The sequence below is a fragment of the Dromiciops gliroides genome, chromosome 2, assembly GCF_019393635.1.
Source record: "Dromiciops gliroides isolate mDroGli1 chromosome 2, mDroGli1.pri, whole genome shotgun sequence".
Taxonomy (NCBI): Eukaryota; Metazoa; Chordata; class Mammalia; order Microbiotheria; family Microbiotheriidae; genus Dromiciops; species Dromiciops gliroides.
The window spans coordinates 108,308,992-108,327,946 of record NC_057862.1 but is presented as its reverse complement, the minus strand read 5'-3'; the positions used below and the strand labels follow the sequence as shown (position 1 = coordinate 108,327,946).

The window sequence follows — 18,955 nt, the reverse complement described above, 5'->3', positions numbered from 1 at the left end:
CAGAAAATTTTTATTCAAGAATAACCCAATATTCACAGGTTGTTTTTTTTTTAAGCCTTAACTACTAGAAAAGAAGCAAAGAACTATAAAATTGTACATAGCTTTTGATCCAACAATACCACTACTAGGTGTATATCCCAAAGACATCTGAAAAAAGGGATTATTTATACAAATATTTATAGCATCTCTTATTGTGGTAGCTAAGAATTGGAAATCAAAAGGATGCCCATCAATTGGGGAATGGCTTAAAAAGCTGTGGTATATGATTGTAATGGAATATTATTATGCTAAATGACAAGCAGGATGATTTCAGAAAAACCTGGAAAGACTGACATGAACTGATGCATAGTGAACTGAACCAGCAGAAGATTTTACATAGTAACAGCAATATTGTTTAAGGAAGAACTGTGACTGACTTATTCTCAGCAATACATGATCTAAGACAATCCCAAAGGACTAATGATCTGATATTGATTGAACACAGACTGAATTGTGCTATTTTCACTTTCTTTCATTTTTTTCTTTTATTTGAGTCTTTTTGTACAAAATGACTAATATAGGAATGTTTTTACATAATTGCACATGTATAACCTATATCTGATTGCTTACTGTTTAAGGGAGGGGGTAGGGGAAGGAGGAAGGGATAAGTTGGAACTCAAAACTTGAAATAAAAATGTCAAAAAAAGTTGGGGAAAAAATTAAATGTACACAAGAAAAAAAAATACCAAAATCTGTGTCTATGTAATGTATACTTACTGGTCTTAGTTCTTACCTCTAGAAGCACACAAAATATCTGACTATGAACAGGAAAACAATTCAGTTTTTCAATTCTCTGAAGACAGTTAAGCTAAATACAATTAATTACTATGTCCATCTGATATGATGTGGACCTTGGACTGGATCTCCTGTCACCTTAGCACCTTCTTTTCACTTTTTCTTTTCTGGGCAATGAGGATTAAGTGACTTGCCCAGGGTCACACAGCTAATAAGTGTCAAGTGTCTGAGGTCAAATTTGAACTCAGGTCCTCCTGACTCCAGGGCTGGTGATTTACCCACTGCGCCACCTAGCTACCCTACACCTTCTTTTTAAAGAGCAGCTGTATGGTAGAATGTAAAGAATACTGAACCTCAGGTCAGAAGATGCAGAAGGAGAGGCAGGTGGCACAGTAGATAGAGCACCTGCCTTGGAGTCAGGAGGACCTGAGTTCAAATCTGACCTCAAACACTTGACATTAGCTGTGTGACCCTGGGCAAATCACTTTATCCCAATTGCTTCACCGAGAGAGAGAGAGAGAGAGAGAGAGAGAGAGAGAGAGAGAGAGAGAGAGAGAGAGAGAGAGAGAGAGAGAGAACAGAAGATGCAGAAGGGCAAGGGAAAGAATACTGTGCTTAGAGTCAACTGACCTGGTTCCACTACTTTGAGGCCTTGGGCAAGTCACCAAGATTCTTGTAAAATGGGGGTGATGGTACTTCATAGTCTCAATAATTAATTCTCAGAAGGGACCTTTAAAATCAACTAGTCCAAGGTCCATTTTTTTTTCCTTTTGTGCCCTGAACTCCTTTGGTCATGATCTGATAAAACCTAGAGACTACTTCTCAGAATCATGTATTAAAGTAATCGAATAAAAGTAATTAGCAAATATTAAATTTCAGTTGGAACTTAGTGAAAATACAAATGTAATTTTTTTCCCATCCAAATTCATGGACTCCCAGAAATCTATCCATAAACCCATGGGGGTAGGGCTAGGAGTCTGGAGCTCAAACTAAGCACTCCTGGGCTAGTCCAACCCTTTTTATTTTACAGAAAAGGAAATTGAGAAACAGCAAAGCTGAATGACAAGTAACAGAACCAGAACTGCAGCCAGATCCCCAGACTCCAAATTCAGCCCTTGTTCCCCTACAAATTATTCCCCTATTTCTCACCATTGTGAAGAAGCCTTCTGTAGGTTCAAAATGAGATTGACATTCTCACACACCATCCCATTTTTCTTGATTATACTTGTGGCAAGGAACGGCTTCTATCTGATGGTGGGGTTGAAGTTGCATTTGGTTAGTAGGTGAGTAATGATAGTGATGCAAAAAAAAGAGAATAAAGAGAAAGGAAAAAAGGAAGGAAAGAAGGAATAAAGAAGGGAAGGAGAGGAAGGAGTAGAGGGAGGGAAGGAAGGGAAGGAAGAGAAGAGGAAGGAAGGGAGAGGAAGGAAGAGGAAAGAAGGAAGAAAAGGAGGAAGGGAGGGAGGAAGGAAGGAAGGAAGGTAGGAAGGAAGGAAGGAAGAGCATCAAAACATTTTAAAATATCCAGAGAGCAGAAGGGAGTTCAGAGGGGAACTCAGCCAAGCCGGGAAGTTTTGTTACTATCAAATTAAATTTAATATGCCCTTAAAAACAAATTATAGGTAATAGAAGATCACAGTTTCATATACAATTCTTTTTCCTCTTTGTATATTGAAATAAGCAGGTTAAATTCACAGTAAAGGGGGGGGAGTTAAGAGAAAGCATTTTGTAAACTCTAAGACTGCACATAGATGGACGTTTTACAATTTGTAAATGAGAAGCAACATAGACAACATGTCTTAGATCGGTTGCGAAAGCTAGAGTTGAAGTCGCACCTTGCATACATAGTAGTCTGTGACCCCGGGCTAGTCACTTAACCTCTTCGTGCTCTAGGCCCCAGCTTCTCTTTTTTTTTTTTTTAAGTGAGGCAATTGGGGTTAAGTGACTTGCCCAGGGTCACACAGCTAGTAAGTATTATGTTATGTGTCTGAGGCCGGATTTGAACTCAGGTACTCCTGACTCCAGAGCCAGTGCTCTATCCACTGCGCCATCTAGCTGCCCCAGACCCCAGCTTCTTAAATTGTGGGTTGCGACTCCAAAAGGGGTCGCAAAAAATTTTACAACGGTAAAAGGTTATGTATACCTAGTTTATATACGTATATACCCGGGGTCGCGTAAAAATTTCTCGGACGAAAAGGAATCGCGAGTGGAAAAAGTTAAAGACACCCGGCTCTAGGTAGTTTAAGACTGGAAACCTCAGAGAAGGTGCCCGTTTGCATTGCAACAGAGTGTCCTTATCTGGAAATACCCTATACTCATGAAATCACAGATACAATATCCCAGGAAATAGTAATCACTTAATTTATACTCTCTTTCTCTCTCTCTCTCTCTCTCTCTCTCTCTCTCTCTCTCTCTCTCTCTCTCTCTCTCTCTCTCTCTCTCTCTCTCTCTCTCCCCGCCCCCCCCCTCTCTTTCTTCCTCTCCCTCCTTCCCGTCATTTCCTTATTCCTTTTCCCTCTCCTCCTCCCCAGGTCACAGGACCTCTCTCTGTTCCCCGTTCCCCACCCCCATCTGAACTTAAAGTCCGGCCCTTCGATTGATTTGAGGGAATAGTGAAGGAACAGCCTACGGAGCCGTTCCTTCCTGAATAAGCCTGGAACCTTGCGGAAAGAAGTTCTGTTCAGAGGGAAGAATAATGTCCCAAGACTCACGTAGGAGCCTGGGGAAAGGTGAGTCCTCAGCTAAGGCCTGGGAGCCTAGGGTATGGTGTACTGTCAGAAACCGCTATAAAAGAGCCTTTGTCTGATTCCTTTCCCATGAGGGGAGGGGCAGAGCACCAATGTTCTGGGGCTGATCGCAGAGAGCAGGGATAATGGGTCCCAACACAGCCCCCGGCTGCAGCTCTAGAGCCGGAAGGAAACGCAGAGGCCGAGGGGAAACCCGAGGCGCGGTGAAGCTTGGTGATTTGCCCCTGGTCTCTCCCGTAGTATCAGAGGTAGAATTCAAACCCAGGTCCCCGACTCTTGATTCTGCGTACTTTCCACTGAATCCTATTGCCTCTCAAACTTCTTCCTGCATTAGCTCTTTAGGGGATAAAGAAAGGGGGATTTCTGTTTCACGTAGTGGTCAGACAACACACCTTCGGCATTTGCTACTTCTGTGCGGGGGCAGGGGGGGGACGACACTGTTCTAAGCCCTGGGGATGCCAAGAAAAGCCAAAACAGTCTCTGCCTTGAGCTCGCATTTTAAGAAGGGAGACAACATGCAAAACCAACTCTGTACTTAGAATTTGTATACAAGGTACATCTTAGAGGGAAAAAATTGGGAATGAGGGGGTGGGGTGGGGGGGAGGAAACAGGAAAAGGCCTCTTGCAGAGGAAAGAATTTGGCCTGAAAACACTTGGAGTAAGGAGACTGGAGAGGAAATGCCCTGTTTGAGGAACAAGAAGGTCAGTATCACTGGATCTTACAGTATAAGAAGTATGTAATATACGACCATAAGACTAGAGAGGAAGGGACCCAGTTGTGAAGGGCTTTAAGATTTTATGCTTGATCCTAGAAGTAATAGAGAGTCACTGGAGTTTATTGAATAAGGGAGTGATGTGGTGTGTGCTGTTTGAAGATCCCTTGGGCATTTAAGTGGATGAACTGGAGTGGGGAGAGACTTGAGCCAAGGAGATCAACAATTAATTGTAGTAGACCAGGCTTGAGGCATTGAAGGTCTATACCACAGTAGCAACAGTGTGGAGAGAAGTGGATGTGTATGAAAGATGCTGCAAAAGTAAAAATGACAAGACTTGGCAAAAAAAAATTATTTTGGGGTCCCCTCTCTGCAGGAGAGCTATGAAGTATGAGTGGCTGATAGGGCTCTCTCCAGAATAATAATCAGCCTGTCACTCTTGCAGGAAGTTCTCCCCCGGGTCCAGTACCAGATGGAGTCATCCGTGTCTACAGCATGAGATTCTGCCCCTTTGCCCAGAGAACTCTGCTTGTCCTGAAGGCCAAAGGAATCAAGTAAGAACAAAGACCACTTTAGTTCCTTAAGCAAACCTTAAAGCAATGGTGGGAACAAGCAAAAATGACCTAAGGACTCCAAATGCCTTTTATTAATTACAAAATCAGATTGGAACACTTGGGAAAGGTGGGAAAGTTCTGGCGTGGAGTTGCATTTGCAGAGCACTTTGCAGCCCTACATAACTCATTGCTCTCACAGCAACCCCAGGAGGGATTGAGTTTAGTAAACAGTTGACTGGTGAAATAAATCACCCATTAGCAAGATGATTTCCAAACTCTGCCACCCTAAAAAACAGCAGACAGATAAAGGGCCTTAGCAGGAGGGATTGAGTTTAGTAAACAGTTGACTGGTGAAATAAATCACCCATTAGCAAGATGATTTCCAAACTCTGCCACCCTAAAAAACAGCAGACAGATAAAGGGCCTTAGAAGTCATTGAGTCTAAGCCCCTCCTTTTATTGCTACTTTTTTCCAATTTGCAACATAATTTTATTGAAAATACTTGAGTACAATATTAGAGGAAATAATAGGAAATTCATTTTGTAACAGTGGTCTGATCAACACAAGCACCACAAACAATACAATCCTTGGACATTAGCAATAGCTAATAAAGGAATGATATGTTATAAATTCATAACTGATTGATATGACAGTTTTGGGATGAGTAACTTTGGTATGATTGTGGTTCCTTGGTCATATTATTTGGAAAGTGACATAAGCTGGTTCAGCAATACTGGATGTAAATGAAAGAAGGCTAATTTCATTTCCTGTGGGCCAATCTAGATAGACCCAAAGGAAACAAAAAACCTAAAAATACCAGTGTCTTCTCTTGAGGCAACTGCTACAGACTGTTTGATCTTGCACATGTCTCTGATTCTATTTGTACATATGTAAACACAGCCATATTTAACATAATAAATTTATTTTTGAAATAGGCAAAACCAAAAATAATGTTCAATAAATGATAAAACAATGATTTCTCACCAGAGCAGGCTGGCTATGTAGATTTCAAGCTGTTTTATGCTAGAGGATAAAATCAGTTCTGGACATTTTCGTTTCAATGGGTTTCAAGTATTCTGAATGGTAGCTATACTATTATTACTGCACTCCAACAACACAAACATAAATAACTAACTGCACTAAGTCTTTTGGGATACCTTGTATAAGTAGCCAAAGCAGTATATATTTGGTCCCTTCTTTTAACATATTAGATGAATTCAAAGTCAGAAAGTCAATGCTATCAAGCTATCTGTTCATGAATTGTCACATTTGAACTGTATTGCATAGTTTTCTTGCCAGGTTACTTAAAAGATTACTGATATTTTAGAAGCTATTATACTGTATAGAAAGATGCAGTCAGACTGATATCAACTACTGAAATGTCAGATAAATCATCCTTTTTAGGCCTATTAACATGAAGATTCTTTCAGTGTCTGAATAGAAAACCCCAAATAATGCTGTCATTAAAAAAAAGATAAAGTTGGTTATCTTCAACTAAAAGATTAGAAAATGACATTCCCTACCATGAAGGTTGGTATGCATAAACATACATAATTTTTTTTGGTCTGAATTATACAGATTTATTATCTAGGCCAAAATGCCTTAGGAAACAAGACCAGATGATGTTCAGGATGTTTTTTTGTGGGGGAACTCTCCTTTTTTTTTAATACTTTATTGTTGACTTTTGTTTTTTATATGGTAATCACTTATCCCAGCACCCTCCCTTACAACAAGGAACAACAGATAAGTAAAACCAACCAAAGGCAGTGAACTTATGTCAGCATACGCAACACTCTATACCCTTAGTGTACTACCTCTTTTCCAGGGGCAAGAAATCTGTTTCATCTTTGGTCCTTTCCCTTCGAACCAAGCTTGGTCTTGCTTTTCAGTCTAGATTCTGATGCCTTTTGGTCTTATTTTCATTTACATTATCATAGCTGTCTACGTTGTTTTCCTCCTACTCTTTTCTGTTCATACAAGCTTTCCCTTGTTTCTCTGAATTCCTTATATTTGTCATTTCTTAAAGTGCAAAGATATTCTGTTACATTCGTGTACCACAAGTGGTTCAGCCATTCCCCAGTCAGTAGGCCCCCATTCTGTTTCCTGTTTTTTGTTATTACAAAAAGTACTCTAATGAATGCTTTCTTATATAAAGAACCTCTCCTTGTTATTTACCTCCATGAGATATATAGTACCTTGTAAGTCAGCTAGGTCAAAGGATATGAATATTAGCTCAGTAATATTTCTCACATAATTCCAACTCATTGTCCAGAACAGTTAAACACAGCTACACAAACAATGAATTAGTATGCTTGTCTTCCCATAGCCATTGGCTCTTTCATCTTTTATAACTTTAATCAGTTCGAGGGGTATGAAGTAGAATCCCAATTGTCTTAAATTACATTCTTTTATTATAGTAAGTTGGAGGATTGTCAATGGTCCTTGATAGTTTGCATTTTTTTTCAAAATTACATTTCTTTGGGAACTGCCTTAGTAATATGTTTGCATCATTTTCCTTTATATCTTTAATATAAAAATGTTTGATTTCCCACTTGATAGCTCTTCAAATTCTAGATGAGTTACTTTGTTTTTCATGTAAAAGCTTTTAAATTTTGTATATTTGATTTTCTTTATAGTCATCTTTTGTGTCCCTTGTTTGATTTACTTCTCTCCAAACCAGTTGAAAAGGTAGTTCTTCCTTCTCTAATTTGTTTTATGATTTGTTTATGGGTTTTTTTTTTTACTTAGATAACATTTATTTGACGCTTATTATAGTATGAAGTGCAAGAGATACTGGTTTAAGCCTGTTTTCTGTCAAATTTCTTTCCAATTTTCCCAGTAGCTCTTGGCAAATTAGGAGCCCTTATCTGTGTTGTTTGTATTCTTATAAACCCTCCCCCACTTCTAAAGATAAGGATGTGGGATGAAAATAGTGAAAATTGTGCAAAGTCATGCTTTTCTGCAGATCCAGAACTAGGATCCAGGTTTCCTGACCCTTCCTACACTTCCCTTTACTGCCTATTTCCTCCTGTGGCAGATGGTCCTCATCATTTTATGGGCGTTCTTATTGTTTGATGTATTGTTTCCCCAATTATAATGTAAGCTTCTTGAGGGCAAAGACCGCGTCTTATCCTCTTGAGTCTGTCACAAAACTAGCAGAGTTCTAGTCATATTACAAATGGGAAGGAACAATCTACTATCTTATGATTGCCATTCAAGGCCCAACTCAGACACTTACTGGCTCTGTGATCATTGGTAAATTGCCTAACATCAGTGAACCTGAGTTTTCTTCATATGTAAAATAGATAACACCATCAACATTTTGGACCTCACAGGGTTGTTCTAAAGAAAATCCATCGCAAATAAAAACCCTTTTCACTGAAAGATACAACTTCCAACTGCTGTCTGTAGCTGATGGTCTAACTTCTTGGTTCACTGTGTGGAATTGCTAAAATGAATGTCCTATGAGGTTCCCCCACCTTAAATCACAAAGTAAAATTTTTACCTTGAGAAAGTGCTCACTAGTACTTTGGGTACACTGCCATATATTTGAAGCTCTAATAAATCTGAGTTCATTTAGTCTAGCTGTAGGAAATGAGGAAACTAAGACCCAGTATGTGATTTATTCAAAATCACGAAGATAATTAGTAAAGTTGTTGTTCAGTCATTTCAGTCATGTCCAACTCTTCATGACCCCATTTAGGATTTTCTTGGCAAAGATACTGGAGTGGTTTGCTGTTTCCTTTGTCTCATTGTACAGATGAGGAAACAGGTAAACAGGCTTGCTCAGGGTCACACAGATAGTAAGTGCTCACTCCAAACTTGAGTCTTCCTGACTGCAGGCCCAGCACTCTATCCACTAGACCACTTAGTTGCCCAAATGTATTCTTCTTCTTCTTCTTTTTTTTTTTTTGCAGGGGCAATGGGGGTTAAATGACTTGCCCAGGGTCACACAGCTAGTAAGTGTCAAGTGTGAGGCTGGATTTGAACTCAGGTACTCCTGAATCCAGGGCCGGTGCTTTATCCACTGCTCCACCTAGCTGCCCCCCAAATGTATTCTTGATATAAGTAAAACTTTAATTATGATCCAAATATAACTTTCTCCTGCTATCTGTAAAAATCCCTTAGAAAAGATACTATAAAGGTCTAATTGTATTTTGAATAGAATGTGGATTTCATAAACTTCTTGCTTTGTTGGAAACCCAAATATTGAGCCAAAGCAAAGGAATTTAATTAGAGAGAAAATTCACCAAAGAATTAGATTTTCAAAATTATTCTTCAGCATCCTCAACTCCATTTCTTTAAGCAAAATGAAGTTGTATACAGCTAGTTCTTTTCACACTCTATATGGTAGAAGTAGATCTAGTTCAAATGTATGCCTCATAAGTATATGACCTAGAGCTTACTTAGTAGACTTTGATCAACTAGTGAATAAGCTATCTTGATTTCCATATCTTGGGGTGTAGATGCAGCTACATAGTTAATAAAATACACGATAATATGCAAAATGATTTGTAGACCTTAAAGCACTATAAACAAACAAATACTAACTACTTTAAACATTTTATCCTTTTAAAACTCTTTTCCTTCTCTCTTTCAGGCATGAAATTGTCAATATTAACCTGAAAAACAAACCTGAGTGGTTCTTTAAGAAGAATCCCTTTGGTCTGGTACCAGTTCTGGAGACCAGTAAAGGTCAACTAGTCAATGAATCTTCTTATCACCTTGTGAGTATCTGGATGAAGCCTACCCAGGGAAGTTGTTCCCAGAGGATCCCTATGAGAAAGCTTTTCAGAAGATGATTTTGAGTTGTTCTCTAAGGTGAAGTATATAAAAGAAATCCTTGCTTTTTCCCCTTTCAAACCATGTCAATAGTGATGTTGGTTGCCCAGTTATTTGGAACTGAAGTGAGGGCTAAAAATAGACATATGCTCATAATTTTGTTAAACTGTGTTCATAAACCAGTAATTCAACAAGTATTTAGAATGTTGCAAAAGGAAATAGCATCATCATAATATAGATGTGTCTAAACAAAATATGGCTGACAATTATGTGTTTTATACATTGAGACTAGTGGTCTTAGGTTACATTTCTGAAGTGTTATACCTTAACATGGTAGTTTATATGTAGTAAATATTAGAATTAGGTATTTTATATCTTGAGAAAGGAATGTTTCAACCCAGTAATTTAACAATTATTATGTACGAACTGGAAGATATAGGTTTTAAAAGGACTATCAGACAGATTTAGGAACTACATTAAGATGGAAAGACCATGGGGTTAGTGGAAACTCATGAAAAGGGAAGGACTATCTTTTATTGGAAGGCTAACTATCTAAACAAGATGAGGATGATATGATAGAGGAAACTGAGTTTGTAGAAGGGAATAGAAGGGAAAAAGCGGGGAATGAAAAGTGGCAAGATAAAAAACCACTGTTGAGCGTGGCAAAAAAAACCTAAAGTCCCATTGAAAAGGCATGTTGCTATAAAATATAGTTGCTTATATCAAAGGCTGTTGTGTTTCATTTCTTCTCAGTAACATAGCATATTTCTCTCTGTGTGAATAAATCAATATATGCATGTACATATGTATGTATATGTGTATACACATATACACACATACATGTAATATATCCATTAATTTTGTTCCCTTAAGTTCAAGATTAAGACTGGGGATCTTTATATTGAGATGAGAGAGTTGTGCTTAGGTAAATTAAATTCATAACAAAAGACCTTCTGCCTTTACCAGTCTGGGTTCAAGTACTGCCTTCAGCTATGAAATGTAGCTTGGCAGCCCCAGAAACAAAGAGTTGCTTAAAGAGTGTGTGTAAAATCTGTAAAGTCAATGACATACTCAAGGATCAAGATGAGAAGGGATGGGGGGGGGTCTACTATATTTTTAGGTGAAAGTCCAACATATACTAACCCTGGAACTTTATTTGCTAAAACTTGTTTCTCTATTTAGGTACCAACTTTGTGTAAGAATTCTTTGATAGCGGCAAGGAATGGAGAAGACTATTCCACTCAGAAAGCAGAATTGCGTATGGTGTTCAGCAGCCTGGAGGAGGTAAAGAATGGACTGTGTCTCTTGTATCCAGCATAATCGAGTAAATGATGTGCAGGAGCCACCTCACTGTTCTGGTTTTCTTCTTGCAAGGCCTAATTTTCCTCTGTCTTTCCCTTTTTTTCTACATTGACATTTCTTTCTTCCCTTCCTATAGGATAGTTTCATGGCACTGATTTCAGTCATTGAGAATTTTTTCTTTTAAACCTTAATGTGAGTGACTTAGGAAAAAAATGAAATCTTTTCTGATAGTCTTTTACTCAGCTAAGGGAAATTTTAAGAGTTGTATTGTGGAAAAATATGATGAGGATTTGCTCTGAAAAATGAAAAGCATTTTATGAGTGCATACTGTTTTTACAAAATCAGTTATAGTTAGTTTCTGGTAATGTTTATAACAAAATCCAAATGACCCTAAAGAATTGATGCTAAAGATCCTTCCTCGTCTCTGCTAGAAAAGGCAATATGACATCGTGTATAGAGTACTGGACTTGTATTCAAGAAGATCTAACCACTTCTGATCCAAGCTCTGTGGCCATATGCAAGTATTATGTTCTCCAGCAATTTTTTGGGGGGTGGGGGTGGGGCAGTGAGGGTTAAGTGACTTGCCCAGGGTCACATAGCTAGTAAGTGTCAAGTATCTGAGGTTGGATTTGAACTCAGGTCCTCCTGAATCCAGAGCCGGTGCTTTATCCACTGCACCACCTGGCTGCCCCTCTCTGGCATCTTTTAAAGATTTACCTATCAACTTATTGACCTGTTGTGATCTGTGCTAGAAATCAGAGATGCTTGATATATTCATTAAAGTTAAATTTGTTATTTATAAACGTTTAATTTTCCATGAAATCAATTTATATAATAAACACATTTTAAATTTGTTAAAGAAATAGATAATCTTATAATATCCATTTGAGGTAGATAGGAATTCAACATTCTTCTCTTTAATTTTTAGGTTAGGAGAGATCAATTTAATACAATTCAACAAACATTTAGTAAAGGACATACTATTGGGGGCAGCTAGCTGGCGCAGTGGATAAAGCACTGGCCCTGGATTCAGGAGGACCTGAGTTCAAATCCAGCCTCAGACACTTGGCACTTACTAGCTGTGTGACCCTGGGCAAGTCACTTAACCCCCATTGCCTGCAAAAAAAAAAAAAAGGACATTATAGAGCAGTCTACTCGGTATTGTAGAAAATGAAAAATTTTGATTAAACATATTCCCTTTCCTAATAGAGCTTATAATTAACTGCGAGAGGCTATAATTCATTCACAAATAACTACACAAACAAATTAAAAATAGCATAGAAATGCATTGAAGGTACAAGTGTATTTAAATTTAAACAGTCAGAAATGGAGTATACCAGTGGAAAGAAATGGGACTGAAACTTAAATTCATATTTTAGACTTTCACTTAAACAGAAACTCTAGGAAATTAGATAACTGTTTGTTCAACTACAGTAGCTGGTCATCTTTTATTAACCAGCCTAGTTTATTATTAACATCCATTATTAGCTAGCTTACTTAAGGAATACTTGGGAATTGGTCTAACTTAGAAGTGGCTTATATTTAATGACATATTTACAAATGAGTAGAACTAAAAGTGATATTCTTGCCAAGAACTCTCATCTGTGAATTAGAATTCTTTGAACCATGTTTCTTCATAATTCTGTGTTCCACCTAACTTTCCTTCTCACTCCTTCCCTGGCCACAGGCCATTTCTCTCAGAATCCATTCAAGTTGAACGCTGACCTGTTATCACCAAGGTGATCTTCCCACTTATCTTCTGTTTTTACCCCTTCCCTCGGCAAAATATTTGCTAAGGTAAAATTATTATAAGCAAGACTTTTATCTTCAAAATAAAGCTCCCACCCTATGGTCCTAGCCCATCCTAATTGACTGTTGTTGTTCAGTTGGGTCTGTCCCTTCATGACCCTATTTGGAGTTTTCTTGGCAAAGATACTGCAGTGATTTGCCATTTCCTTTCTCCAACTCATTTTACAGACAAAGAACTAAGGCAAACAGGGGTAAATGACTTGCCCAGGGTCACACAGTTAGTAAAGTGTCTGAGGCCAGATTTGAACTCGTGAAGATGAGTCTTCCTGATTCCAAGCCCAGCGATCCAGCCACTATGCCACCTGGCTGCTCCTAATTGATTAGTGATTGAGTATGTTCAAAATACCCCCATTTAGCCCACGATATTTACTTGATTGGCTCTAGAAACCAAACCTTGTTTCAGCTCCATACCCCATTTGGCCAGCCAGTCAGGACACCTCATTGTCTGCACTTCTTCCCTTTTGCTTTCTCAGAACAAAACTCCCTTCCCTGGTCACCTCTTCCTTACGTATGTTCTTTTCACCATTAGAATTTTTAAATCTCTGTGTCCCCTAGTGCTTAGCACATTGCCTCGTACATAGTAGACATTTAATAAAGACTTTTTCATTCATTCATTCAAGATATGAGTTAAAAGCCTTCATTATAGTTAAGATACCCTCTGCAGTGGAGCATCCATCTGTCTCAGTTACCCGTGTTCTGAACAATGCTGAATTCTTCTGCCCTGCTCCCTAGCAAATGCACTTTGTTGACTGGCAGACTAGACAGGTTGCCATAGAAGAACCTATAGCCCATACAATCAAAGTGAAAAGTTTAAGCAAATATATATAGTAAGTTGAGTATACATATTGAGCAAATATAAGTAGATTGAGACTTGGTGTAGGAGTCAGAAAGACCTGGGTTCAAGTGTAGTCTTTAGCACATACTGGCAGTGTAAGGCTGGGCAAGTCACTTCATCTCAGTATCTTAGGCAGGGAGCTGGGGAGTCAGCTGGAACCAGTTTGGGAGGGAAATTTTCAGAAACCAGCAAATGCTGGCATCAAACCAGGGCTTCAGTCATTTGTTTGTTTGTTCATTTGTTTGTTTGGTTGTTTGTTTATTGTTGTCTAGGCTTAAGAATGTGATAGAGAAAATGGTAATAATGTAGATTAAACTTGTGGGGAGCTGGTCATTAAACATTTACTGGTACCCCACTGGTCATGGGTAACTCTAAGACCCTATGTAGTAGAAGAGGAACTAATTAACACTGAGAGAGGAAATTCCTCACCAGGAATACCAGTGAAGTCACAGGTCTAGTTTTTTAAAAAGAAATTACAAGTCACATGAACCAAAGTGTTTTTTTTTCTTAATCAGGTAATTATCTCAGTTCCCCCTCCACCCTCATTTTGGTAGAAATTTAGCAATATCACATTCCCAAATTAACTAGTCATTTAACTTCTTAAATCTCAGGCATATATACTCCTGTTTTTGTTTGTTTTTTTTTTTTTTAACATTCATCTCAGCATTAAATCAAGTGTTACTTCATATTATTTTTTTGTTGTCTGTTGGTGTTGACCTGTTTGCTCCATCTAGAAATCCAAGGATTGTTTACTTTTAATGTGACTAACCTGTTGAGCAGTCAACAAATCCTAACTTAGGTTAGAGGGCTCAACTAGGCAAAGAATACATCAAAAAGCCAGGCCTGGAAGACAGTGAAAGCCCTCTTCTCTCTCTTTTGTCTGGACTAAATTTATTAGCACTTCCTCCGATGTCTCTAAGTAGCTGAACGAGCACAAAAAGAACTTCTTTTTTGTGTCTAATTTTTCAGGTTCTTACTCGTCAGAAGACAACCTTCTTTGGTGGGAACAGTATATCCATGATTGATTACCTCATTTGGCCCTGGTTTGAACGTCTGGGATTATTTGGGATATCAGAGTAAGAGAGTTGACCATTTTGTGGTGAATTTCTTGGTGTTCTAGAGGATGGTATTTGAAATAATTTAATCTCAAATTATCTAATCTTTTTTGGGAGGAGGAGGAGGAGGAGGATTAGGGTGTTAAGAAGTGAAGTAAGCTTTTAAAGTAACTTAGTACTGGGGCAGCTAGGTGGCGCAGTGGATAAAGCAACGGCCCTTGGATTCAGGAGGACCTGAGTTCAGGTTTGGCCTCAGACACTTGACATTTACTGGCTGTGTGACCTTGGGAAAGTCACTTAACCCTCATTGCCCTGCAAAAACAAAACAAAAACAAAAACAATAACTTAGTATTCTTCTGGTTAACAATGCAAGGGTAGTCTCCAGTGATCACAGGTTGTACGCCCAGAATGAGGCTGAATACTGCACAACTTTGCCTCACTTAAATCCAATACGTGTGTGCAAGTCAAGCCACAACTCATGATATCATTAGTCCTCTTCCAAAACGAAGAACAGCAACAGCTTAGTTCCCTAAAGCAAGAGTAGATATCCATTCACCCTTTGATAATGTTTTATATTTTTTTCATACCACCCTATCCAAACAGCTCATATTGCAAAGTGATTGAAATTCAGCATGCTATGACTCCTTGTCATTTTGGTTTTCTTCTTAACTGTTTTCATAAGAATTATTTGCTTTTGTTTATAGTACTATAAAGTGGTCTTTAAAGATGGGCTATATCTAACATCCTGGGTGGACTTATTATATGTTCCTAAGATTTTAAAAATAATTTTTAAGTTAATGGTAAGAATGTTAGACATATACACATTTGGCTCTGACACTAATTAGTTATGTGGCCTCGAACAATTAAGTTCATCTCTCTGTACCTTAATTTCTTCATTGTAAAGTTCCTTCTAGTTTTGACATTCTATTAATAAATCTATCATTCAGTTAAATTGAGCAATCATTTATTAAGTACTTATTCTATATAAGGTCACACAGCCAAGACAGAATGAAAATGGAATTTGTGGAAGTTTAGGAGGCTGAAGAGCTGTGAGATCAGTGTGTTTATGGGGACCTTGATGCACATGCTGGAATCCCCAAGCACCAGGGCAGGAGTTGGAGTGTGAATGAAGACCATGAGATGGTTACTGAAAGGAGGTAGAATGGCCTGGAGGTCTGTAGATAATGAAGACAAAGTTTGGACTCAGAGAATCCAGAAAGATGTAGTAAACCTCAAAGGAGGAGGAGTTTGCTGAGTGATGGCAGGAAAAGGACAATTTGAAAAGGAAAGTAAGGAAGAAGGAATTAACTTATTCTTCTGCTGTAGGGTCAGAAATTATCCATTCTGCAAGAAAAAGTCACTGAGGCAGAGCTCCAAGCCAGTAGCATTTTATTAAAGGGTCCACGGCCCCCTCTAATGAAGAGGACTTCAGATCTTCCTAGATCTGAGACCTCCTGGTCTCCAGGACCTTGTTTTCATAGGGATTGACACTAGGTTCGATACCTGGACACTGGAGAAACAATACAAATTTCAAAATTCCATTGGTGGATAGGCCTTGTTTTGAGAGCCAAAAACAATGCCTTGGCCAAAAAATGGTATATCAGCAAGGGGGGCATGGGTTGGATGAATCATGGGATACCTCTGCTGACTAATTGGTCATAAGATGGTCACCTGCTTGTGGGACAAGAGAAAGAGTGGTCTGGAGGTACAAAAATAAGTTGGGAGACTTTCCAAAGAATTAAAGCATCCCACCCACACTGGGTTTGGACTTGGAATTTAAAAGCAAAACAGAATGGAGAAATCTTTATCAGCATTCTTGTGGTTGTGCAAGTGAGCTTCATAACTGGTGAACATGTGGTGAATGATGGATTAAAGATTGAGGCCTACTGTAAGGACTATCTTATCTAATTATCCATATATGATTTATGTAAAATATCTGATTAATACTGATTGGAATGGAGTAGGGGTCTAAATGAAACATTCCTAACACCTCTTCACCCAGCATTGGCATGAGAAAAACACAGAATTTCAGACTCAGAAGAGGCTGCAGGTTCCATCTAGTCTAAAGAATCCCCACAACAATACTGCTCCCCTCACATTTCTCAGTACTGGCCAAGGTGGCCATGGATTTTGTTTAGGGTGAGGAAGTATTTTTAAAAGGTTATAATGGAAAATACAAATGAAACTGCAAAGTAAAAACATTAATAAATGGGAAATTTTGTGGTGCCTTCCTATTTCAGGCAAGTAACACCTTGTTTTGTTTTGTTTTGAAATCTTTTCTCAGCTGTGTGGACCACACTTCGAAACTTAAGCTCTGGATAGCAGCCATGAAGAAGGATGCTACAGTAACAGCCCTGCTTATGGAAGAGAAAGCTGCTAAAAATTTCATTGATCTCTATTTTCAGAACAGTCCTGAGGCCTGTGATTATGGTCTGTGAGGGGAGAGTGATCAGCAGAAAAGGTGCTACATCTTGTTCTCTGGGTTTTTCTCCATACTTAATAAAAATTATATGCTATATGTAGTATTGCATTATTATTATTATTATTATTATTATTATTATTATTATTTGCAGATTGTTCTCATATCCATCATCTCCTTTACACTGATTCTGTTGCCTTTGCTGAATGCTTCCTCTCTGCATGTCCCACAAGGCCTTTCTCTGGATAGCTTTATTCCTTCAGTGAGCTTGCACTATCAGCTCTACACAGACTATGATGACTCTCAAATCAATATTTTCTAAATTTTGGTCCCTTATCTCTTAATGCCTGAATTACTTCAATGTGTTGCTGGTTATCAACTCAAACCCATAACTGTAACTGAATTTATCTTATCTTTACCAATGGAACTCCTTTCTAATTAAAAAAAAAACACTGGGGGGGGTAGTTGAATAGTTTATTACAGTTTATTGTATTAATAGTTAAGAATTTGTAATCAGAAGACCTGGGTCCAAATCTTCCATACCTATTAAAGTGAGTATTAGAACAGCTATGATTCTGTGTGTGAAGCCTCTGTATCTACTATCTCAAACCCCTATTTCCTCTTGGAACCTGAGAACCCCCAGAGGGTGGCTGACTACGTCTACCCTCAGGGTTTTAGGGATAAAGCTGAGTGACTGCAGGATTATTTCTAATGCTGTTGCTCAGGATCCCCCATTATTGTGTTCTACCTCACTGATCATCAGTTGCTATCAATTAGCCAGCCAGATTTATTAAATTAGTATACTGAGACTAGCTAGTGCAAAATATCTTCCTCTCCATCCTCCAACTGGGAGTACTGTGCCCTCTTTCACAAGTACATAAGTCTAGGGAAAAATGGGCTCAGTTTAGAGATTATGTGTGGCAAAGGGGTAATTCCCAGGATCTGGTTTCTGCAATTTTTTTTCTCCTTTTGTATGGTCCTCATGAAGCTCCCTTTTGTAAACTGAGGCAGACACTCTCTCTAGGGAATTTAGATCTTTCCCCCAAAGGGGGAAGATACCCAGAGAACACAAGGGCCAATTCTTGAGATCCAAATTTCCCTTTTTCCTAAAGAGAAGAAAAGCAGAGGAAGACTATGCCTGTGAAATTAGATTATTTTTATTAACTAGGGAAAGTCTAGAATTAGGCTGATCCCAGGAAGGAATGGAGCAGAGGGCCCCATTCCCAAGGGGAGGGAGAGATCTAGGAAATGGGTGGGAGTGGATTAGGAATTCCAGGTGTCAGAGCTGTGGGGTTTTGATACATAAATTAAAAGACATTCTTGGTGATAAGCAATCCTGACCACTCAAGGTTTGAGCATAGACAATAAGACAAGGGGAATGTCTCCCAAAACTGTAACAAGGTGTGTCTAAGAGCCCCATAAACGGGGGAGTCTCTGAAGATAAGGATGTATCTTGAATGCCCATAAATCATCAAATGATTCAGGGTTTGCTTCAAAGCTGGCATGAGCTTAATTGGCTTGAGAGCTGATTTTCTGCAGGTCCAGCTGGGTTTACTCTTGGTCACCACAAAGGATTGTTGGTATGTCATACAGCCAGGCCTCATCCAGCTCTTCTCAATTACCTGGATAATTGGGGAGCTCAGGCAAGCTGAGATAGTATATTCATTGACAAATTCACTTGTGCAGTTTACACATGATGCAGCTTTCTCCTGCTCCCCTAGCAGAGTCCTGGAGCTGAGTATGCCCAGATCCTGGGGCAGGCAGGATAGACCACTAGGCCTTGCTGGTCCAAGGATGCTGGAGGATACCCAGAAATCCAAATTTTCTGACCTTTGGGGAGGTTAGCAACATCATTCTGGTCAAGGGGTGGGGTGGTGAGAAAACCTTTCTCTTCTCACTGCACCCCCACTTGTTCAACCCCGTATGACTCTACATGACCCCATGAACTTTTGTCCACTGGATTTT

The 18,955-nt window shown here is 38.8% G+C and overlaps 1 protein-coding gene across 1 annotated transcript; it reads left to right on the top strand.

The window, feature by feature from the left end:
* Positions 1 to 3,428: 3,428 nt before the first annotated feature.
* Positions 3,429 to 17,089, top strand: LOC122743171 (glutathione S-transferase omega-1-like). Its single transcript, XM_043987938.1, is given in 8 exon segments — positions 3,429 to 3,503; positions 4,680 to 4,788; positions 9,389 to 9,503; positions 9,506 to 9,587; positions 9,590 to 9,609; positions 10,753 to 10,854; positions 14,486 to 14,592; positions 16,856 to 17,089. Coding segments are annotated over 8 exon segments (723 nt in total). The 5' UTR covers positions 3,429 to 3,469; the 3' UTR covers positions 17,010 to 17,089.
* Positions 17,090 to 18,955: the final 1,866 nt, after the last annotated feature.